The sequence below is a fragment of the Amblyraja radiata genome, chromosome 11, assembly GCF_010909765.2.
Source record: "Amblyraja radiata isolate CabotCenter1 chromosome 11, sAmbRad1.1.pri, whole genome shotgun sequence".
Taxonomy (NCBI): Eukaryota; Metazoa; Chordata; class Chondrichthyes; order Rajiformes; family Rajidae; genus Amblyraja; species Amblyraja radiata.
In genome coordinates this window covers 51,693,175-51,719,019 of record NC_045966.1, presented here as the reverse complement: position 1 = coordinate 51,719,019, position 25,845 = coordinate 51,693,175, and the positions used below count along the sequence as shown (strand labels likewise).

The 25,845-nt window shown below is 46.1% G+C and overlaps 1 protein-coding gene across 1 annotated transcript in view; it reads left to right on the top strand.

Annotated features, from left to right (window-relative positions):
- The window catches only part of LOC116978639 (fibroblast growth factor receptor-like 1), a 166,251-nt gene that overhangs the window by 56,092 nt on the left and 84,314 nt on the right, over positions 1-25,845 (top strand). The window contains exon 3 of the mRNA XM_033029926.1: positions 14,824-15,096. Coding sequence (XP_032885817.1) covers positions 14,824-15,096 — 273 coding nt within the window. The remainder of the gene's footprint in view (positions 1-14,823; positions 15,097-25,845) is intronic.

Below are 25,845 nucleotides of genomic sequence, written 5' to 3'. Positions count from 1 at the left end.
ATCTTTCATTCTAACTTTGAGATCTATGTTCAGTATTCCTGCAACATTCAGCCACGCATGGTGGTAAACATCTAAACAACACATAGGAGGAGGAGATTCCATGAACATTTCAGTCCTAGAGCACAGTAAATGAATACAAAATACAAGGCTGGCACATTTATGTCTTCAGCCAGCCTGATGATCCACCTTGGCCCCCTGCCCAGTTCCTTTCCATTGCAGTAATCAATACTGAACTAATTCAATTCACTCTTGTTATACAACTAGGGCCATGGACTTGACAACAAACTGTTTGTCGAGAGAAAGGTGTGTTCCAGAATTGTTCTTGCCTCCAGTAAAGCTGTCACAGTTCAGCTACCAGAAAAACTGCATTTACCTGAGAAAATGGAAAATTGTCCCGGCAACGTCGGCCCAGCCATTTGCTGCTCTGCCAGTTTACTCTCAATCATTGAAAGATGATGGATGGGGTCATCAGTGGTGTAGTCAATAAACAGCCAGCCATTTCTCAGCTGGGATCCCAGCAGAATCAGTGAGTTCTAACCTCATTACAGCCGAACTACATGTTAACAAAGGATCTATATTCCAGACAATGTTAAGAGAGTCTCTTGTTTACATCAAGGCAGTATTTGGCATAGTGTGAGATTAAGGACCTTTGGCAGAATTGAAGTCTAGGAATCAAGGAGAAAGGTTTTCCACATTTAATATGAAGGAAAATTACTGTAGTTAATGTGGATCCAATGCTGGTTTATAAAAGAAGATACAAAGTGCTGGAATAACTCAGCGGGTCAGGCAGCATCACTGGACAAGATGAATATGTGATGTTTTGGATCAGGACCCTTCAACAGTCTGAAAAAGGGTCACAACACAAAACATTAACTATTCATGTTCGCCAAAGATGATGTATGACCAGCTGAGTTACTCCAGCACTTCGTGTCTTCTTTTTGCTGTAGTTCATGTTGGCCAATCCTCACAGCCCAGGGCTACACACCAAATGTGCCTTGGAGTTGTAGGCCAAGCCCAACTAATTTATCATCAGCCTACCCCTTACTGCACTTTCAGCCGATTGGAGTGCTCAGGATGAAGTGATAGTCTGTGCCCACATCTAACAACATTCTGCAGAAAATCTTCTCCCCTTGATTCCTTAAGCCCCTGTCCCACTTGGGCGACCTCCACCGCGACCTCTGGTGACCTTAAGCGACTTTAAAAAAAATCAAGGTCATGGTGACCTACGACCTCCTACGACCTTCCACGACTATGTGCTCGACCTCCTACAACTATGTTGAAGACCTCCCTCAACTATGAAGAAGATCTCCTTCGACCTCCTTCGACTATGTTGAAGACTGGCTTCAACCATATATGTTTTACTCGAGGATGGTCTCTGGCAAATTGGTCCGTGAATGAGCACGCCCCCTTTCCACATCAGAGGATCACACCGAAAACCAACAACGACCAGTGACGAGTGACTACAGCTCAAATGATCACCTGATAAAATGATGTCAAGTCTGCATTTTTCTCTCACTAAAAAATGCCTCCCAGGTTTTTTTTTAAATCATTCTGAACCATGCAAGCAAGGAAGGAACTAGTTTGGAGGATGTTAGTAAAAATACAACTACTGCTGTTTGCAGTAGCCCTTTTCCTTCAGCAGCCTTTTAAGAAAGGCAGAAGGGGAAGAGCAAGTGTGAAGAGGAAGCACAAGAAGAGGTCTCAATGGGTGAATGGAGATGATGTGATGGACTGTCCCAGTACACCAGATGACTGGAAGAGAGTGGCGCTGGGCTTTGACAAAAGATGGAACTTTAAGCACACATGTGGGGCAGTGGATGGCAAGCATGCCATTCTGGCCCCTGGCCCTGTACACCTCATTTTTCTTTTTGTACAGGATGGCATTCTGCTGGAACCATTCCTCAAGGTCCCCTCCTGCTGCCTGGTGAAGGTGTAGGGCATAACCTTCCTCCAGCCCTCCCTCACCACCAATGGGGCATCTGCCTCTGATGCTGTGTCAAACACATGAGAAAGGCCTGCTTTGCTGCCTTCAAATGAGGCAGTGAAGGATGGGGTGGTGGTGGGGACATATACTACCACCCTGGTCTCCTCCTCCAGGGGTCTCTCATGCAGGGCTACCTCCTCCTGCACTATCACCTGTGGCATCACCTCCTGCCACTCCTCCTCCTGGGTGGACAACACCTGCGTGGCAGTTTTTTTTTAGGGTTGTGCCCTAGTCCTGCGCTGCTGTCTTTTTCGTGCCATCTCTAAAACACGTCTCCTCTCCAAAAAACTCTCCAGCTATGAATGAACATGCCTTGGAGTGACAGAGGTGACGTTCTGCTGTTTAAATCAACTTTTTTTTTCTACTGACCTTTTTTCCACCCCGGAGCTATTACCTTCGACTACCTACGACTAGCATCGCGACCTACTATGATCGGCTTCGACTAGACATACGACTAAAAAAATATTGATTTTTCCCACGGCAACCTATTTTGAGTCACAGTCAATTTTTAACATTTTGAAAAATACATCGTGACCTAGCTGAAGCCTAGACTACGCAGAGACCACTTTCGACCATGAAGGAGAGTGACGAAGACCTCCTACGACCTCATGGCAACCTTCCCGCGACTATGGGTCGTGGGCAAGGTCGCCAGAGGTCGCGGTGGAGGTCGCCCAAGTGGGACAGGGGCTTTACGATTCCTAACTGATTGGGGTGGCACCGTCGTGCAGTAGAGTGCTGCCTTTCAGTGCCAGAGATCCAGGTTGGATCCTGACTATGGGTGCTGTCTGTATGGAGTTTGTACTTTCTTCCTGTGAACTTGTGGGTTTCCCCCGGCATGCTCCGGCTTCCTCCCACATTCCAAAGACATGCAGTTTTGCTGGTTAATTGGCTACGGTGAAGATTGTAAATTGTTTCTAGTGTGTAGAATAGGGCTAGTGTATGGGGACCGCTGGATTCGGTGGGACAAAGGGCCTGTTTCCACGCTGTATCTCTAAAAAACTAAAAAGAAAGACTTCAAGTTTATTCCCATTTATCAATGAGAAGTCATGGTATTCCAGCTGAAAGCCACATGAACTCTTTGCACAAATGGAACATTTCAGGGGGTTACAATTGGGTGCAACAACTGATGACAAAAAAGAGGAGCACATTGGTTCTGTGTGTGGGAGATCTTGCATCATGAATTTGATTGCTTTTTGAAGAATTAACCAAGAGATATGACGAGGGAGTACAGTGGATGTTTACATCGATTATCGCAAGGCTTTTAACAAGGTTCTCATGGTAGGCTGGTTCGGAAGGTTAGGTCGCGTGGGATCCAGGGTGAGGGAGCACATTGGATATGAAATGAGCTTGGTGGCAGAGGAAAGAGGGTGGTAGTGGAGGGTTGCTTTTCATATTGCAGACATTTAACCAGGGGTGTGCCACAGAAATTGGTGCTGGATCCTCTGTTGTTTGTCATATATATATATATATATACAAGACTAAGTGGGACCCGTTGGGTCCCGTGTTCACACGGGAGGGCTGGTCCCCGACACAATATTCCACCTCTCCACCAATTCCAATATTGGTGGCCAGTGGGGGACTTTCTGGAGCGCTGGTATGGGTTCTTGGGGTGGCAGCTTAGTCCCTCAAGCCTGATCTGCTGGCAGCTCACTCATGGCTGGTAGGCTGGCAGTTGACTCATGGCTATTCCTTGAAATTCCATTTCAAGCAGGGTGCAAGGCCACCAAATTCAAATCCATTTTCCTACCATTTCAAGCAGGGTGCAATGCCACCAATTCAAGTGCAGTTTCTTACCACTTTGTGCAGGGTGCAAGGCCACTAAATTCAAGTGCAGTTTCCTACCACTTCAAGCAGGGTGCAAGGCCACCGAATTCAAGTGCAGTTTCCAACCGCCAAGCAGGGTGCAAGGGCACCAAAATCTAGTGCAGTTTCATACCACTTCAAGCAGGGTGCAAGGCCACCAAGTTCAAGTGCTGTTTCATACCACTTCAAGCTGGATCCAAGGCCACCAAATTCAAATGCAGCTTCATACCATTTCATGCAGGGTGAAACCACCAGAAAACAACACAAAACACCAAACTCACAATTCAGTATCCATTCAGTGTGTTCAGTTGATTCACAGCTCAGACAGTCGTGACCCCTCCCTCCCCCATCATGCAGAGACTGAGTCACACCCACACTTCCGGGTTTTATAGCCCCTTCCCCTCCCACCGGAAAAGGTGTGGCCTTCACGGCGTGATTGACAGGAGAGAGATTCTCAACATTTTTTAAACACTAATAACTTTATTTTTCATTGATGGGAAGAATTCTCTGCACCTGCTGAGCAGAGGGGGACTGAGTAAGATGGCCAAAAATCACAGCCGTAAGTGGTAGCGTTTTATCTAAAATCAATATACAGTGCAAACAGGAAGTAAGTGCATTTGCAGTAGTGCCTTTCAACTTCAAGCCAAAGCACCCAAGCTGCCATTTGCAGTGTAGTACCTTTCAACTTCAAGCCAAAGCACCCAAGCCACCATTTGCAGAAAGTAGTGCCTTTCAACTTCAAGCCAAAGCACCCAAGCCACCATTTGCAGTAAGTAGTGCCTTTCACCTTCAAGCAAAAGGCAGCCAAGCCATCATTTGCAGTAAGTAGTGCCTTTCAACTTCAAGCCAAAGCACCCAAGCCACCATTTGCAGAAAGTAGTGCCTTTCAACTTCATGCCACCATTTGTAGTAAGTAGGGCCTTTCAACTTCAAGCCAAAGCACCCAAGCCACCATTTGCAGTAAGAAGTGCCTTTCAACTTCATGCCAAAGCACTTAAGCCACCATTTGCAGTAAGTAGTGCCTTTCCACTTCAAGCCAAAGCACCTCAGCCACCATTTGCAGTAAGTAGTGCCTTTCAACTTCAACCCAAAGCTCCCAAGCCACCATTTGCAGTAAGTAGTGCCTTTCAACTTCAAACCAAAGCTCCCAAGCCTCCATTTGCAGTCAGTAGTGCCTTTCAACTTCAAGCCAAAGCACCCAAACGACCATTTGCAGGCAGTGCCTTTTTACTTCAAACAAACCATATTTTCATTTTCAAACCACATTAAAGGGACTCACAGTTGTGTAGACATTTGTTCAGTGTTATTCAGAGCTCAGAGAGACGTGACCTTTGGCGTCATCCATCTTGCAGAGACTGAGTGAAGCACACCACTTCCTGGTTTTATAGTCCCTCCCCCTCCCTCCAGCAGGGGCAGCAGAGAGAATGGTGATTTTTTTTTTAAACATTAATATCTCTTTGATTTGTCATCAATGGGAAAAATGCTCCACACCCGTAAGGCGGAGGGGGGCTCTGAGCGAGGTGGCCAAAAATGACGGCCATAGGTGGCAGCGTTCTGTCGGAAATCGTAGCACAGTGGGCCAAAAGCGGTCAAGATCAGAGTTTTAGTAATATATATATATATATTATATATATATATATATATATATATTACTAAAACTCTGATCTTGACCGCTTTTGGCCCACTGTGCTGCGATTTCCGACAGAACGCTGCCACCTACGGCCGTCATTTTTATGTGTGTGTGTGTGTGTGTGTGTGTGTGTGTGTGTGTGTGTGTGTGTGTGTGTGTGTGTGTGTGTGTGTGTGTGTGTGTATATATATATATATATGTGTGTGTGTATATATATATATGAATATATATGAATATATATGAATATATATATTCATATATATATATATTCATATATTCATATATATATATATATATATATATATATATATATATATATATATATATAAAAGATATATATATAAAAGATATATAAAAGATGATTGTCCAAGGTTGAAACAGGACGAGGTCAACTGAGAAAGTGGGCAAGGGTTAACACAACAATGGACAACACAACCCCTGAGCCTCCAGAACCTGAGCTGAGCAAAGTGACTGCAGAATGTATGCCATAGTGTAAGATGGCTTTGACAACTGCACGAGTCCTGCCTAAACATAATTATATGTGTAAAACCGCTTCATAGTTCCTCACAGGAGTTGTGGCCAATTTTGTGACTTTTTGCAAGGAAAACTGATGATTGTTAATGTTATATGCATCACCTGTTTGGTCCAGTAAATATGAGTGGATTCTAATTTCTAGACCATGGTGCATTTAATAAGGATGAAAAAATTCCAAATACTTCAAGTAATTCTATGTGCAAAACTGCTTCACATTTCATCACAGGAGTTGTGGGCAATTTTGTAAATGTTTGCTGTTAATGCTACATGCATCACCTGTTTGGTGCAGTAAAAATGAGTGGATTCTAATTTCTAGACAATGGTGCATTTATTAAGGAAGAAACAATTTCCAAAGCACTTCACGGCTACAGTTACCAGTTATTTTCACCCAACAAAGACAACATAAGTGGCCATCCAGTCCATTGAATCTATACTGGCTCTCTGAACAATCCCATCAATCCCATTCCTCCACTTATTTTCTTATAACACATTCTCACATGCCACCAACATCAACTCCACCCTGATTCCTCTACCTCCCACGTACATAGTAAACAATTTACAGCCCATCAAACGGCGTAACCGGGAGGGACTTGGAGATATCGTGCTCTAGGAATGGGCCGGGAGGAGGGTGAATAGGACTAATGCCTCCAGTGCCTTCAAGGTCGGCAGCAGGAGGCACCCTGGGACACAAAGATGGCCGTGTGAGGAGAGGAGAGGGACGTGGGCTCGCGGAAACTACTCCAGTATATCAAGCACGTGGTCCAATCGGACTTTGTACTTTGAATAATGGCGCCAAAAATGACGGCGCCAGCATGTGTAATATATGCAAAAAGAATTTCACTGTGCAGTTGCAGATGAGACAAATAAAGGATCTTTGAACCATTGAACCATTGAACAGTAGCAACTTAACCGGCTGACATTGGGATATGGGAGGAAACTGGAGCATCTGGGAAGAAGCATCACACTTACAGTGGGAATGTGTAAACTCCATGCAAATAGCGGCAACCTCAAGATTGGACCAGTGCAGTGTAGCTGCCGGATCACTCTGCAACCCTTGTAAATGATTCAAAATTGAACCTGACAGGGTGATATTGGAACAAAGATTCCTCAAAGAAATAATATTGCAGAGAAGTGGGCAGATGTTTGGAAGGACATTGCCTTGAACTGCATCCCCACTCGTGAGCAGAGACAAAGTGCTGGAGTTACTCCGTGTGTCAAGCAGCATCGGTGAAGAACATCGATGGGTAGGTGATGTTTTGGGTCAGGACTCATCTTCAGACTGATTGTGGGTGAAAGCTGGAAGAGAGCAGGGTCAGCAGAAGGCCTGGCAGGTAATAGGTTGTTACAGGTGAGGAGGATTTTTTGATAGGCAAATAGTTGGACAAAGGTGAGATCCATTCAATAGCACTAGGTGTAATATGCACAAGCCATGGCTTTGCACTGGATGTTTGGAGGTGGTGGAGTTTGGTGCAGTTTATGCTCAGCCTCTATAAAAAAAACTCATACAGCATTACCAATCAAGATAAATGCTGAGGCTTTAGAAAACTATAGGTATTATTATTAATATTGGTGGGGCAATTAAAATCAGGCGAGGGTAGTAAGGGATTGGAGGTCAGAAATCCCAGGGTATTGTAGAGTTTGAGGGAGGTTTAGGTTTCATTTTCCCCTCACTACTTGGGTGAGATGCGAGGAAGTGAGAGTGGTGAGAAAAAGTTTAGTGACATTGGTCAGCTGGTCAAGGAATGATGGAGTTATTCAGCATGGAAAAAAGACAATCTGCCCACTTTGTCCATGACGGAAATCAAGCACCTATTTTTACACCGATCCCACTGAAACCCATCCTGTTCTCCAAATTCCCATCAAATACCACCCAGAGTCTACCTCACACTTACTCTCTTGGGGCAACACACAGTGGCCGATTATTCCTACCAACCCATACGTCTTTGGATGTGGAGGGAAACTGGAGCTCCCAGAGGAACCCCCTGCGGTCACAGGAAGAATGTGCAGCGTTCATACAGGCAACACCGGAGGTCGGGATTGAACCCAGTCCGCTGGAGTTGTGAGGCAACAACTCGACTAGCTGTGCCATTGTGCCACCCTTGTAGGCAGCAAGCTCCCAATATTCTGCCTCTAAAAGAACTAAAAAGCACTGTGAAGGAGGATAAATATTTTCATTGGATCAAGACGCTGGTTGCAAGTATTATGCCTGGCACGAGGATTCTAATTCACTTGAAAAAAAGTGGAAATGATTTGATGGATCATAATTCCATTCGAGGATTTTGCAAAAATTATATTTGGATTAGATGTGTATTTATCGGTGCAGGCTGTAGAAATAAATAATCTTGAATAAGAAGCTAGCAGAAGAAAGATTTCTAAATAAGACCTTTGTTTTTATTATTCGTTATTTTACTAGTTTTGCTTTAATTACACATTTTTTCTTTTTGTACCATTTCCAAAACAATCCTATTCATCTCAGGAAGAAAAAAAGGAACATTGTTTAACAAAATAAAAGTCATTTGTTTCCTACTTTGGCTCAGTTGGTTGGTGACTTCTCTGCTTGGAGGCCATCAAGATGTCCAGCCATCTTGTCTGGAGCCCCATCACATTTTTTTTAAACTTTGTCATCTCCCTTCCTGTTCCAAGATTTACTCCAAAAAAATGTCCTTGCACTTGACTAAGTGGATATTCAGTTTCATTGCCCCAACTCCCCTCCCCTAGCTAAAGTTTCTTTCTCGCAACATAGTTAGAGCATGGAAAGAGACCATTTGGCCTATCGGCTCCATATCAAGAGGAATCCAAGGAGCATCACTCCCAAGACCCTCCTTATCATTTGCAAATTATTTTTTTGCAGAAGTAAATCCAGCTCCCTTCTGAATATTACCCCTGAATGTACCTCCACTGCCCTGGCAGTGCAATCCAGACCTCAAACACTGCGATAAAAAAAAAAATTTCCCTCATGTCACCAATGGTTCTTTTGCTAATCAACTTCTCGGGCAGCAGGGCAACACGGCTAGGTTGAGCTGTTACCTCACATCTCCAGGGACCCATGATCAATCTTGACCTCCGGTACTGTCTTTGTGGAGTTTGCACATTCTCCCTACGACCTGGTGGGTTTCCTCTGGATGCTCTGGTTTCCACCCACAAACCAAGTGTTGGTAGGTTAATTGGTCACTGTAAATTGCCCCTTATGTGTAAGTGAGTGGAAGAATCTGAGGAGCTGTTGATGGGAAGGTGGAGAGAATAAAATGGATTAGGGTAGAATTAGTTTAAATGGGTCCTTGATGCCTGGCCTGAATTCAGTGGGCCAATGACCAGTTTCTGTGCTGCATCTCTCCATAACTCGACAAATGCCATTATAACTCTGCGGAACAGGCAGCATCCCTGGAGAGAAGTGGAAACGGTGACATTTCAGGTCGAGACCCTGAAGAAGTGTCTCGACCCAAAACGTCACCCTCTCAAAACGTCACTTCTCTCCAGAGATGCTGCCTGCTCCGCTGAGTTTTTCCAGCTGTTTGTGTCTTTCTTCAGTTTAAACCAGCATCTGCAGTTCCTTCTTACACAAACTCCATTATAAGTTCTCTGGTGCTTGGCCCTCCCACAAATAGGAACAGTTTCTCTCTTTTACAACTTCCTCTCTATTAAGGAAAATTAATTCAGCTTCTCCAGTCAACCCATGTAATTTAAGCCCCTCTTCACCAGAATTAATAAATCACTTCTGCGCCCCCTCTAAAGCCTATACATCTTTCCTATGTGTAGTGCACAGGACTGGAACAGGTACTCCAGTTATGACTCAAACAATGCTTTATAAAAGCTCCATACTTTACAGATGTTTTGACACCCTGTCCTATATGTAAGGAGTGCTATAATAATGTAAATGGTCACACTAGCCTGAGTTGAGTTTGCCAAAGTTGGTTCTTCTACAGTTGTATAGGGCTCTGGTGAGACCACATCTGGAGTATTGCGTACAGTTTTGGTCGCCTAATTTGAGGAAGGACATCCTTGTGATTGAAGCAGTGCAGCGTAGGTTCACGAGATTGATCCCTGGGATGGCGGGACTGTCATATGAGGAAAGACTGAAAAGACTAAGCTTGTATTCACTGGAGTTTAGAAGGATGAGGGGGTATCTTATAGAAACATATAAAATTATAAAAGGACTGGACATGCTAGATGCAGGAAAAATGTTCCCAATGTTGGGCGAGTCCAGAACCAGGGGCCACAGTCTTTGAATAAAGGGGAGGTCATTTAAGACTGAGGTGAGAAAAAAACTTTTTCACCCAGAGAGTTGTGAATTTATGGAATTCCCTGCCACAGAGGGCAGTGGAGGCCAAATCACTGGATGGATTTAAGAGAGAGTTAGATAGAGCTCTAGGGGCTAGTGGAGTCAAGGGATATGGGGAGAAGGCAGGCACGGGTTATTGATAGGGGACGATCAGCCATGATCACAATGGCTGGCTCGAAGGGCTGAATGGCCTCCTCCTGCACCTATTTTCGATGTTTCTATGTTTCTATGTTTCTATATCTTCAATATAAAAGGCCACAGCGCTCCTGGGATGGAAAGGAGTCAGTAATCACGAGAGGACAATCTCAGATTTTTCCACTCCAATCTCTGCTGGAAGGTGAACATGTGTTGAGGAAAACCATCAACCTCAGTTGTGATGGTCACCACAGTTAACCAGTGTCTAATGTCAAGGCAATAGAAAAGGCTGCTTGCTCAAAGAATCGTAGAACCACCAGTATCAATGAACGAATAGACGAATCAGCGCATTGGGGGAGGGGGGGTGGGGGGGAGAAGACAGAAGCCGGAATGTGGAAAGCAAAAAGTTGCAATGATTGGCGCAAAGTCCTGGAAATTGCTTCAATCTCAATGCTGTCCCGTGACCTGCAGACAAAATTGCACATTCATTGCCGTCGACTCAAATGCCTCATTCACAACCCAAGTGAAAATAAGAGGTTGCTGTTTGGAATAAGCTGGTAACGCAACAGGAAATGATTGGAATCGATGTGCTGCTGCAAAAGCATCCAAGGTACACACTTGCCAGGGCTCTGGCAGAGGAGCATTCCAACATAAACGCAGCAGAGGGATCTCTAGAGAGGGAAAGTCAAAACCGGGATTGCAAGGAATGAAGCTCAAGGCAGGAAGACTGCGGGCATCACCTCTTCCAAGAAACACAGACTGGAAGCTGAAATCCACTTCAGTAAAACATCACATGGTGTTTTCCCTTTCTGTTAACCTTTGCCCTGCTGAATAAATAAGGAGTGTGTATGGATGCTTGGCATGGCAAATGCTGTGAGAGGCACTTTATGATCTTTGGATAATGTATCACTGTTGTGCGCAAAACCGCTGTTATTCTTTCTTTTTTTTTTATGGAATGCAATTGGGTGGGTGGTCACATTCATGTGTGATCGTTGATCTATCACCTCCATTTAAATCCAAAGCAGACCGAGCCGATTGCCTGGACTGAAACCGGGTGATCGGGTGGGCTGGAACGGTGAACGACAATGGAGCGATGAGCATTGGTCACAGAGTTGGGTCTACTGTGTTGGCCAGTGTTCTCCCACCTCCACTGGGAGCACCAGTACGGGAAGATAAACAATGGAAGGTTGTACACACAACCGGTCAGACTGATGAACCTACTGTCCATTCACATGTATATCCTTCTCTACATTTAGAGTGGGAGGTTTTCAACATACTCTGAGAAGAATGTACAGGCACTGCCATTCTCTCTCTGCAGTCACATATGTTAGAGAATGGTCATTCAACTGATATGTACAATGCAAACATGGAAGGGCAGAACGTGGTCATACACCGACACAATGGACACAGATGCACACACATGTGTACAATCACATACACAAACACACATGGTACAGTTGTACCACTAACATTGCTTATTTAATCTATTGCATTGGCCATTATTTATCAGTTCATCTACCCGGCCCCTCTGACCTCCACATACCCGGTCACAGACCATCTGTGCCTGACCTTTGACCCCCACATAGCCACTCACACACCATTAATCATGAAGCCACATCTCCGGAAGTTTGGATCACCAGCACTGTAAACTGCTGCATCCTTTCTCATCCAACAACTTGTCTCAAACCAGCTTAGATGTGTGGGACCGGGGTAAATATTTTGCATGAATTGACAGTGGGAGAATACCTGTGGGAATAGGTGAATGGATATGAATACATGTTACCTTTTCATTTCCATTGCTTGATGCCGGGTATAAACCAAGGCAACTGTATGAACTATGTGTGTGGGGTTGACTTGTTGCTCTTAAATTGATTGATTGTTTAATTGAAGTATTCAGCGTGGAAACTGGCCCTTCAGCCCATCGAAGGTAGACACAAATTACTGGAGTAACTCAGCAGGACAGGCAGCATCTCTGGAGAGAAGGAATGGGTAACATTTTGGGTCAAGACCCTTTTTCAGACTGATATCAGGGGAGAGGACGGGACAGAGATAGAATGTAGTCGGAGACAGTAAGACTGGTGGGAGAACTAGGAAGGGAGAGGGGATGGAGAGTGGTAGCTTATGCTGCTGGGGTGTAAGCTACCCAAGCGAAAGCTGAGATGCTGTTCCTCCAATTTGCGGTGGGCCTCACTCTGACAATGGAGAAGGCCCAGTACAGAAAGGTTAGATTGGGAATGGGAGGGGAAGTTGAAGTGCTGAGCAACCGAGAGATCAGGTAGGTTAAGGCGGACTGAGCGGTGGTGTTCAGCGAAACGATCGCTGAGCCTGCAGCTGATCTCGCCGATGTACAGATGTTGACACTTGGAACAGCGGATACAGTAGATGTGGTTGGAGGAGGTGCTAGTGAACCTCTGCCTCACCTAAAAAGACTGTTGGGGTCCTTGGATGGAGTCGAGGGGGAGGTAAAGGGACAGGTGTTGCATCTCCTGCGGTTGCAGGGGAAAGTGCCTGTGTAGGGGGTGGTTTGGGTGGGAAGGGACGAGATGACCAGGGAGTAGCGGAGGGAACGGTCTCTGCGGAAAGCAGCAAGGGATGGAGATGGGAAGATGTGGCCAGTAGTGAGATCCCGTTGGAGGTGGCGAAAGTGTTGGAGGATTATATGCTGTATGCGACGGCTGATGGGGTGGAAGTTGAGCACAAGGGGGTCTCTGTCCTTGTTGCGAATGGGGGGAGGGGGGCAAGAGCGGAGCTGTGGGATATCGAAGAGACCTTAGTGAGAGCCTCATCTATAATGGAAGAGGGGAACCCCCATTTCCTAAAGAATGAGGACATCTCCAATGATCTAGTATGGAAAACCTCATCCTGGGCGCAGATGCGACGTAGAGAGAGGAATTGGGAGTAGGGGATAGAGTGTTTACAGGAAGCAGGGTGGGAAGAAGTGTAGACTAGATAGCTATGGGAGTCAGTAGGTTTGTAGTAGATGTCGGTCAATAGTCTGTCTCCTGTGATCGAGTCCACACCGACCATCGATCAACTGTCTACACTAGTTCTCTGTTGTCCTACTTCCACATCCACTCCTGGCACACTGGGGCAATTTATAGAGGCCATTTAACCTCCATACCCTCATGTCCTTGGAATGTGAGATGACACCGAAGCACCCAGAGGAAACCCATGTGGTCACAGGGGGAATGTGCAAACTCCACGCAGACAGTACCCAAGGTCAGGATTGATCCAGGGTCTCTGGTGCTGTGAGGCAACAGCTTTACCAGATGCGCCATTGTGCCACTCTATCAAAGAATGCCCAAGTGTCAAAGAATGTCCTATGCATGTCGAACGACGGGATTTTCTTAAACTGGCCAATTAGACTTTTTCCACTTTAAGTTATCATGTGGCATGTTTACAATGCACAATGTGGTGGTAGCCATGTATAATATTCCACATCCAAATTCCACTTCCATTGGCTTCACCACAGCTTACAGTTAGAAGTGGTGTTGCTACCACTCAGTGCCTTTAGAAAGGAACTACTCAGCAGTAAATGTACCCTCCTCGTTATTCTGTGCGTCGGCTCAAGGAAACCAGAGAGAAACATTTAAACACTACACCGTGGACATGGGTTTAAGGATAGAGGGACAAGATTTAATAGGGACCCGAGGGGCATCTTTTTCACCCAGAGGTAGTGTAGTGGGTATGTGGAATGAGCTGCCAGAGGAGGAAAGATTTAAAGGGGTATGGATGAAATGCAGGCAAATAAGACCAGCTTAGATGGGGTATCTTGGTCAGCATGGATGAGTTGGGCTGAAGGGCATTTTCCCATGCTGTATGGCTCTATGTTTATGACTTTAAATGCTGTGTCCTCTGGTCCTTGACTCCCCCACTGCTGGAAACATCCTCTCCACATCCACTCTATAATTCTAGGCCATTCATTATTCAGTATGTTTCAATGCGATCTCCCCTCATCCTTCCAAACTCCAGAGAGTACAACACCCTACATGCTGAAGTGTCTGCGCATAAGTCCACGTCATAGAATCATAGAGTCATACACTGTGGAAACAGGCCCTTCGGCCCAACTTGCTCACAACAACCAACAGGCCCCATCTAAACCAGTCCCACCGGCCTGGTTATAGCCCATATCCCTCCAAGCCCACCCTATCCGTGCACCTGTCTAAATGTTTCTGAAACATTGCGATAGTGCCAGTAGTGCAGAAGTGGATCTTGCGTGATCTCGAGATTGCTCCGCTCATTGGACAATGCCAGAAGACTGGCTGGAAGCAGAGTAGCCAACCCGTCCCGCAACATGTTCCCTGCCTCTGTCCTGGACCATTAAGTTGCCCAGTTGTTTCAGGTACCAGCTGGGGGACTCAGCCATTTTGAATGAATGAGTTGGTCCAATTTTCAGTTGAAGCCAGCATCTATTTGCACTGTCATTGACTGCTGATTCTCTTTTGTCCTCTGTGCCAGGCCCTCCAAGGATCTCTAAGAAAGTGCAGAACCGGCAGCCGGTGAAGCTGGGCCGCACGGTCAGGTTGGCCTGTCCAGTGGAGGGAGATCCACCGCCACTGACCATGTGGATCAAAGATGGACGCACCATCCACAGCGGCTGGACAAGGTTCCGAGTCCTTCAGCAAGGCCTCAAAATCAAGGAGGTGGAAGTGGAGGATGCAGGAGTCTACGTCTGCCGAGCAACTAATGGGTTTGGCAGCATCCATCTCAACTACACCCTGATCATCATTAGTAAGTGTACAGGCGGCCTACGGCCCTACCTTTGCATTAGCTTATTGTTTTACTGTTCATTGAAAATCTGTAAACCTTGTTCAGTCACGTAAAGTGGTTTATTGCCATCTGTCCCGAAACAGAACGATGAATTTCTTACTTGCAGCAGTGCAGCAGAATAGTAAATATACTCAGTAGACATCAAAATAAACAACAAAAGAAGTTCAATAAGTAAAAACTAAAGTAAACTAAAGTAAAACAACATAGTGAAAGGAGCTTGCATGTTCTCCCTGTGATCGTGTGGGTTTTCTCCGGGTGCTCTGGTTTTTCTCCCAAATTCCAAATTCCAAATTCCAATTCCATGGTTAATTGGTTTCTGTAACTTGCCCGTAGTGTGTGGGGTGCTAAAGTGGGATAAAATAGAACTAGTGCATTGGTGATCGATGGTCGGCATGGACTCGGTGGGACGAAGGGCCTGTTTCCACGCTGTATCTTCAAAAACTAAAACTAAGTGCAAAGACGAAAATAAAGCCCCAAGTTTCTAGTGCAATCAACGCAGTTCGTAGTTCAGGGTTTAGCTGGAGCTCGTAGTGTTCAATAGCCTGACGGTTGTTGGGAAGCAGCTGCTCCTGAACCTGGACGTTACTGTTTTCAGGCTCCTATGTCATCTTCCCGATGGCAGGAGTGAAATGGGAGCATGGCCAAGATGGTGTGGGTCCTTGATGATGCTAATTGCCTTTTGAGACAGTGCCTCTTGGAGATCATTTTGATGCTGGGGTGGTCAGTACCCATGTTGAACCAGACAGTGTAACACATTTTTGGTGATACCTTACTGGTATACTGTAGGGAGTTCATACAGAAGCAGTTGTAACAATCTTTCCCATACATTGTACAACCCAAAGTGTACCCCCAGCTGTGAAGTAACATCACTGCTGTATTTATTGGTTATCTGTAACCATTGGTAGGTTCTTGGCTGCTTTCACTCACAAAGTGACCACCTTTTCTTTTTGCCTAATCCCAACGAACATCACCCATTCCCCCAGATCTACATCTCCTCGTACCTCAGCTGAGGGTTTTGCTTTTGCCACAGTTGCTGGAGGAAGGATGAAGCTGCAAAGAAAGGTCAAAATATAAGCGAATGGCCAAGATAAAATGAAATGATAGTCCTGGTGTTTGTAAAAGGTGGCAAATCTCTGGAATTCTGTCATGGCAGGCGGTGGAAACGGGAGCATTAGAAGTATTTGAAGTGTAGGTAGATTAATATTTGATAGATTGAAGAATACTGAGGTATGGGGAAATGGCACAGATGTAGAGATGAGTCTGCACAGATCAGCCACGATCATATTAAGTAGTTGGGCAGCTTGAAAAACATGATGCCCTATAGTTTTTAGTTTTCTACTAGATGTTTTATCAACAGTGAGGAAAAAGATAATTATAATTAACAATGAGGGAAAAGTTCATAATAATTCTCCTGCAAGTTGCTCTGAGCTATTTGGGTGAAAGATCATTGGGGAAGTTCCAGCAAGTGATTTTTTTTTTTGCTAAATCTGTTTTTTCATACGTTGACTATTAACATTTGGGAAGTGATTGAAGAGGTTGTTTCGCTGGGCAAGATGGCAGTGTTAGGCCTTGTGTTGAGTCCTCCAAAAATATGTCTTAACATAGCAATTAGTGTAACTCAAGTAAAATTCATTCTGACTAATGTTAGCGTCTTTTATACTTGATAATCAGTGGTATGTAGACAATAGTAAAGCTACACTATCAAGTTAGATCCCTGGTGCTGTCTAGGTGGTGTCTGCATGCTCTCCCTGTGACCATGCTGTCTCCCACTAGATGCTCTGGTTTCTTCCCACATCAAAAGTCACATGGGTTGGTAGGTTAATTAACCACTGTAAATTGTCACATGTTACGTGCAATGGGGATGTGAGGAGAACACGTCATAGAATGAATTAGTGAGGCAACAAAACTGCTCTGCGAGGCAGCATAGATTCTAAGGGCTGAATGGACTCTTTCTACATGATAAGGAAATACAGACTATTTGGTGCTGAATTATCCAGTGAAGAATGTAGGAAGGAACTGTAGATGCTGGTTTAAACCGAAGATAGACAGAAAAAACTGAAGTAACTCAGCGGGACAGTATCTCTGGAGAGAAGGAATGGGTGAGTTCTGTTCCAATTCTGCTGCTCCGTTGTACAAATAGTTTGCTCCTGTGGACACTAAGTTATTATCAGCCTGTCAGATAGTTAAACACCCTTTGATTGAAAAAGGTCTTGTACAAAGAAAAATGAAACAACAGGGAGAATGAAAGAAACTCACGAGAGATAGTGCTTGGGGAAAATACAGATAGAGAGAGGGCAGAGAGGACATTAAAGACACCAATGGATTGTGCGACTGGCAATCAGGAGGATATGAAGCAGGAAGAATGTCGAAGAAATTTCCAAATGATTAAACTTTCTTTAATCGGACTTTTCCGGCTTCAATGTTATATCTTTGCACCAAATATTGAACCCTTTATTCTTAATCCTTGCACTGTGGACAGCTTGACTGTTTTCACGTATAGTCTCTTTTGACTGGATAGCACGCAAAGAAAAGCTTTACACGATATCTAGATACACGTGACAATAATAAACTAAACTAAACTAAACTAAACAACAGTCAAAATGTCAGCATTTGCTGCCATTTCATTGAGAAACCGTCATGATCTTCAGGTGTTTCTTGGTTTATTTTAAGTGAGGGGTGGGGGGGGGGGAATGGGGGAAACCTTTTTTAGTCACTGACCTCGATAGAGATGCGATTTCTCTCCGTGTTGCATCTCCATCCCCACCTGTGGCCTACAGCGTGGAGTATTACGGCCCGGAGCTTCAAGCCGCGGGTGTGGCGCGGACTTTAACATCGGGAGCTGCAATCTTTTGCCGAGGGTCGCCAGCAGAGCTCCGACCGTGGGGCCTATGGACTTTAACACATTGAAGCGGCGGTCTCTGGGAAGATGAAGCTGACTCGGGAGCTCCATGCCGCGGAATGTTACGATCCATCCCGACGCCGGAGTTTCGATCATCCCAACGAGAGGATTTGAACATCAGACTGTAGGCAGCGGCACTGCAGAGGGTTCAAAGGCCCCGACCACCACGGGTGAACAAAGGAGGAAGATGACTGAACTTTATTGCCGTCCATCACAGTGAGGAATGTGGATTCCACTGTGGTGGATGTTTATGTTAAATTTTATGTTAAAGTTTCTAGTGCGATCAACGCAGTTCCTAGTTCAGGGTTTAGCTGGAGCTCGTAGTGTTCAATAGCCTGACGGTTGTTGGGAAGCAGCTGTTCCTGAACCTGGAAGTTACAGTTTTCAGGCTCCTATGTCATCTTCCCGATGGCAGGAGTGAAATGAGAGCATGGCCAAGATGGTGTGGGTCCTTGATGATGCTAGCTGCCTTTTGAGACAGTGCCTCTTGGAGATCATTTTGATGCTGGGGTGGTCAGTACCCATGATGAACCAGACAATGTAACACATTTTTGGTGATACCTTACTGGTATACTGTAGGGAGTTCATACAGAAGCAGTTGTAACAATCTTTCCCATACATGGTACAACTCAAAGTGTACCCCCAGCTGTGAAGTAACATCACTGCTGTAATTATTGGTTATCTGTAACCATTGGTGGGTTCTTGGCTGCTTTCACTCACAAAGTGACCACCTTTTCTTTTTGCTTAATCCCAATGAACATCACTCATTCCCCCAGATCTACATCTCCTCATGAATTTTATTTTATGTGGCTGCGTGTGTTGTTGCTTTTCACTTAGTATGGTTGTATGGAGACTCAAATTTCACTGTACCTTAGTTGGTTAAGTGACTATACACGCGAATTTAAACGCGAACTTGAACTCGAACTTAAACTTGCACTTGACAAAGCAAAAATGTGGTTAAACACAGGACTTCACAAGCTGCTATCCTTGCTCCTCCACTCCCTGCATCATTAAGGTAGTCAGTGATCACAGGTTCTCATCATCAAAATGCCTGAAAATGTTTGCACTTTTGTTTTGTTAATTACTCTAATTGTTGGTGGTCAGCACCCTGGTCATAAACGAGTAATTTTACTTTGTAAATTGTAATTCCCTCAGATAAATATTTCAAAATACAACTTATGTTAAGGTTGATTTACTGAGCATTAACATCTACCTGCAGTGCGCACCTATAGCACAGTACTGTTTGGTCTGTAGATTCCTTCTGCAGTTGTACAGAGCCCTAGTGAGACCACAGCGGAGTCAGGGGATATGGGGAGAAGGCAGGAACGGGGTGCTGATTGGGGATGATCAGCCATGATCACATTAAATGGCGGTGCTGGCTCGAAGGGCCGAGTGGCCTAATCCTGCACCTATTGTCTATTGCCTATTGGTACCTGCGGGTCACCTATTAGACTGACCAGACCTCCAAGGTACACCAGGAGTCTGGGGACATTCTGTAACATACTGAGCTGAAAGGCCACATTCACTTTGCATCTGGCCCCTCACCTTTACACTAGCCCGTGCTCAATTATTTCACTTAACAGGTAAGTCATTTGTTTTCTATTTCTTTTCAATTAATATTACTATTGTAAATAATTTACCTAATCTGAATGAGGTTAAATATTTTATTTAAATTCAAATAACTTAAGCATTTTTTCAACTCTTTCTAAATGTGTATGATTACCTGAGACTTTGAGAGTCTGTAGATTGTCTTCAACAGCAGAGTTGGCAAATGGTTGTCGAGTGAGTCAATGGGTGGGACCTAGCGCTCCACCCCTCCCCCCCACCCCCACTTCCCCCCCCCCCCAACCTGAGACCCAGTCATTGCCCCAAGTTCAGCCAGCGGTGTGCAGAGGTCACAGCTACCAGACAAGCCAGATGTGGGGAACCACAGGGCCACAAAAGGTAGTGAGAGGTGCACAAGAAGCTGGTTAGCAACCTCAGGGTCTTTAATAACTGTATTTGCTGGACTAGACCACTGTGACACACAGCATATACATGCTCCAGTTTTTTTCTTTTGCCACCCTGCAGAACATTTAAAATGTCAGTTAAACATTGTGGTTTTTCCTACTGGAAAAACATGTAAGAATTCCTCAGTGCAATCGACTGTTCAGACAACTCAGTGTTATTACTAATTCTAAGACAGTGCTAGTACTCATTGATGTTACTAATACAAGGCAATACTAATACTACATTATGTCATTAATAGTGGACAATATTAATATTGAAGATCACTAGTACTAGACAGTACTGATACTCAATATCATGAACATCAGACAGTATTTTTACTTGATATCATTAATACCGGAGAGCACCAGTGTTTTTTTTGTGAGGGTCTAAAAAGTTAAGCATTATTATTTTGTTTTTCAGCCATGTGACACAAATGTTTATTAATTATGCATATTAGCACCTTTTTGTCTGCAAAAAATGCACTGGACAGTACTAATATTAATCTCACCAATACTAGATCATATTAATACTCCATGATATCATGAAAACTAGACAATACTAATCCTCAATGATATCACTAATACCACCATACTAGACATACTAGACAATACTAACCCTCAACAATATAAATAGTACTAGACCATATTAATACTCCATGATATCACTAATACTAGACAATACTAATCGTCCATAATATCACTAATACTAGACAGCAGGGAGCTGCTGGAACTGATGCCTAAAAGCAGTTCATGCAGGAAAAAGAGAACTTATCACCGCAGAGAGCGTTCAACCTTTATGGTCATCTTGTCAAGGTCACTAGCGGATGTTGTACTTGACTGTGAATCCAGTCCTTTCTACATGAAAATCTGGAATAAAAATCAAGGAAAATTAAAGGATACGTGGAGAGACAGAAAGAGAAAAAGGCAAGAAATCCAGTCATGGTCTTCACGCATGTGCACATGTCTTCTTGCACACGCACCGCACAAACATACACACCCACACTCCCCTCACACACGCACCGCACAAACACACACACACACTCCCCTCACACACACCACACAAACACACACCCACACTCCCCTCACCCACACCCACACTCCCCTCACCCACACCCACACTCCCCTCACCCACACCCACACAAACACACACACCCACACTTTCTGGATACACACACACATACCACACAAGCAGACAGGCACATAAACAGACACATGAGTACACAACTGTCGCACCCAAATACTAACACACACAGACACACACACACACCACCCAGAGAGAGACAAACACAGATATAACCCAAAATAACACACATACATACATCCAAACCGATAAAGGCACATATGCACACAGAGCCCACTGAGCACACACTCCACAAATATCTTCACATGCACATACATGCACACACACACGCACGCGCACACACACACACACACACACACACACACACACACACACACACACACACACACACACACACACACACACACACACACACACACACACACACACACACACACACACACACAAACTGTAGGCGACCCATACAAGTCTCTGATCTTTGGCATTCACTTTTGATTCATTTTGCAACGAGTCATTGGTCTAAATAAGTAAAATATCTTGCCCTGACTGAAATGAAGGATTTGTGGTGGTGGCGGAGATTTATTCAAAAACTATCAGATGAGATATGCAGTATATAAAGAGTTGGACAATCTAGCAGCACATTTAAAGCATTTCATAGCAACAAAAGAGTGTATATTTGTGGATTTATTTGCTCCTGTGGGGAACGGTTCTGCTGCAATTTCTCCTGCTTTGTCTGACAGCTAAGGGAAGGAAATGGGCCCATTCGGTCTTCAACCTTTCCGCTTTTCAATTGCCCCCTGAGCAAAATTTAGGGCTAAATGAACTGTAAATCTCAGCGCATTAACTCAAAATGCAGGGAGCATTTTTCTTTAGTGAATGCTTATAGAGCAGGGAGGTTGACAGAAAATGTCTCTAAGACGTTTTCAAAGTGACTGTCAGCTCTTCTATTTAATGTTTTATTTATAATTTCTTCTCTTTTTTAATATTAAACCGATTGTTTCAATCACCGGGCTTTTAAAGTCACTTTCCCACTCTTGTTAGCTTTGCTGGCTAGCCTGCCCTTTTATCCTGGAATCCCCAATAAAACTGACACCCATGCATTTTATTTCATGTATGACTTGTATGTCATGTGACACTGTTGGAAGCACAGAGTAAGCTTTACCTTAAGGGCCTGTCCCACTTGGCGATTTTTTTGGCGACTGCCGGCATCATTGACTGACGTATCAGGGTCGCCGAAAGATTTTGAACATTTCAAAATTCATCGGCGAAAAAAAAAAACGTTGCGACATTTGAGGATACACCGTGCGTCAATACGTCATCACCGCCGCATCACACTGCGTCACCGCCGCATCAACCGCGTCAAGCCGCAATAACCGCGTCACCGCCGCATCAACCGCGTCACAGCCGCATCACACTGCGTCACCGCCGCATCACACTGCGTCACCGCCGCATCAACCGCGTCACCGCCGCATCACACAGCGTCACCGCCGCATCACACTGCGTCACCGCCGCATCAACCGCGTCAAGCCGCATCACACGGCGTCACCGCCGCATCACACTGCGTCACCGCCGCATCAACCGCGTCACCGCCGCATCAACCGCGTCAAGCCGCATCACACTGCGTCACCGCCGCATCACACAGCGTCACCGCCGCATCAACCGCGTCAAGCCGCATCAACCGCGTCAAGCCGCATCAACCGCGTCAAGCCGCATCACACTGCGTCACCACCGCATCAACCGCGTCAAGCCGCATCAACCGCGTCAAGCCGCATCAACCGCGTCACAGCCGCATCACACTGCGTCACCGCCGCATCAACCGCGTCAAGCCGCATCAACCGCGTCAAGCCGCATCAACCGCGTCACCGCCGCATCACGCTGCGTCACCGCCGCATCAACCGCGTCAAACCGCATCAACCGCGTCACAGCCGCATCACACTGCGTCACCGCCGCATCAACCGCGTCAAGCCGCATCAACCGCGTCAAGCCGCATCAACCGCGTCAAGCCGCATCACACTGCGTCACCGCTGCATCAACCGCGTCACCGCCGCATCAACCGCGTCACCGCCGCATCAACCGCGTCACCGCCGCATCAACCGCATCAACCGCGTCAAGCCGCATCACACTGCGTCACCGCCGCATCAACCGCATCACCGCCGCATCAACCGCTTCACCGCCGCATCAACCGCGTCAAGCCGCATCAACCGCGTCACCGCCGCATCACACAGCGTCACCGCCGCATCAACCGCGTCACCGCCGCATCAACCGCGTCACCGCCGCATCAACCGCGTCAAGCCGCATCAACCGCGTCAAGCCGCATCACACTGCGTCACCGCCGCATCACACTGCGTCACCGCCGCATCAACCGCGTCACCGCCGCATCACACTGCGTCACCGCCGCATCACACTGCGTCACCGCCGCATCACACTGCGTCACCGCCGCATCAACCGCGTCACCGCCGCATCAACCGCGTCACCGCCGCATCAACCGCGTCAAACCGCATCAACCGCGTCACGGCCGCATCACACTGCGTCACCGCCGCATCAACCGCGTCAAGCCGCATCAACCGCGTCAAGCCGCATCAACCGCGTCAAGCCGCATCACACTGCGTCACCGCCGCATCAACCGCGTCAAGCCGCATCAACCGCATCAAGCCGCATCAACCGCGTCACACCCGCATCACACTGCGTCACCGCCGCATCAACCGCGTCAAGCCGCATCAACCGCGTCACAGCCGCATCACACTGCGTCACCGCCGCATCAACCGCGTCAAGCCGCATCAACCGCGTCAAGCCGCATCAACCGCGTCACCGCCGCATCAACCGCATCAACCGCGTCAAGCCACATCACACTGCGTCACCGCCGCATCAACCGCATCACCGCCGCATCAACCGCTTCACCGCCGCATCAACCGCGTCAAGCCGCATCAACCGCGTCACCGCCGCATCACACTGCGTCACCGCCGCATCAACCGCATCACCGCCGCATCAACCGCTTCACCGCCGCATCAACCGCGTCAAGCCGCATCAACCGCGTCACCGCCGCATCACACTGCGTCACCGCCGCATCAACCGCGTCACCGCCGCATCAACCGCGTCACCGCCGCATCAACCGCGTCAAGCCGCATCAACCGCGTCACCGCCGCATCACGCTGCGTCACCGCCGCATCAACCGCGTCAAGCCGCATCACACTGCGTCACCGCCGCATCACACTGCGTCAAGCCGCATCACACTGCGACTTTTTCGGTGACCTGATACGTCAGTCAATGATGCCGACAGTCGCCGAAAAAATCGGCAAGTGGGACAGGTCCTTAACTCTGAGCCACACAAGAGAAAGTGCTACTGCCTGGATTTAGATTGAGATCCACAGTATTGATCTAACTTTACAAAACACAACCATCTCAAGGAGAGTAGGTGACCTTAAACTGGAAAGGGTGCAAAAGAGGTTTGCATGGATGTTACCAAGTCTAGAAGTTTTGAGTTACAAAGAGAGGATGGTTAGGCTGGTGATTTTAACCTAGGCCTAGGAAGCTGAGCAGTAGCCCTGTACATGTAGATAAAATCACGAGGGACATTGATAAGGAGAATAGCCATGGGCCAAAGGACCTACTTCCTTGCTGTATAGTTCTATGACTATATGACACTATGACCCATGTGTAAACATCACTTGGTTTTGCAATCCTTAACTACCTCAACCATCAAAAAGCTGATGGAGATTCAAGTGTCTGATGGTCACCCTGAGTTGTGGGGGTTGCAGGGGAGGGGGGTTCATCATTGTCTTGTGCCTGTATGTGAAGTAGTACTTGCCACCACCCTGAATTGACTAGTGCTGGCAGTAAGATTACTCCTCCTTGATCTGAGGAGGTAGTTTCTCTCTATCTGCTACATCAGTTAAATGGCTGCGTTAAATTACCCTTGAATTTTCTACACCTGAGGAAACTTAAGCCCTCCCAATGGTGCTGGTATACATTAATTACCCCAGAATATACCCAGGGTCATTCTGCTCCATTTGTGCTTCATCTTCTAAATGCCCAGTACCCAACATTGAAGGTGGTACTCTAAATGGGATCCGGCCATTATATGTAGACGCAAGGAACTGCAGATGCTGATTGACCAAAAAAAACACACACAGTGCTACTCAGTAGGGCAGGCAGCATCTCTAGAAAATAGAGATAGATGATGTTTCTGGTCAGGACCCTTATTCAGTCTGAAAAACTGTCTCAACTCAAAATGTCACCTGTCCATGTTTTCCACTGAATTAATCCAGCACTTTATATCTATTTATCTTGGCTTTATATGTCCCTAATTCCCAGATTTACAATGCTACATGAGATTCCTGGCTGGAATGTAACAATGCTGATTTTCCATGTTCCTGAAAACAGCCTTTCACAATCTACCTTCCCACCTTCCCTCGTCTTCACTAAGGAGGACACAAACAATCTTGTACTAGTGGCCAGAGGATCTGGGTTGACGGAGGAACTGAAGGAAATCCACATTAGGCAGGAAATGGTGTTGGGTAGACTAATGGGACTGAAGGCTGATCAATCTCCAGGGCCTGATGGTCTGCATCTTAGGGTACTTAAGGAAGTGGCTCTAGAAATCGTGGACGCATTGGTGATCATTTTCCAATGTTCTATAGATTCAGGATCAGTTCCTGTGGATTGGAGGGTAGCTAATGTTATTCCACTTTTTAAGAAAGGCGGGAGAAAACGGGGAATTATAGACCAGTTAGCCTGACATCGGT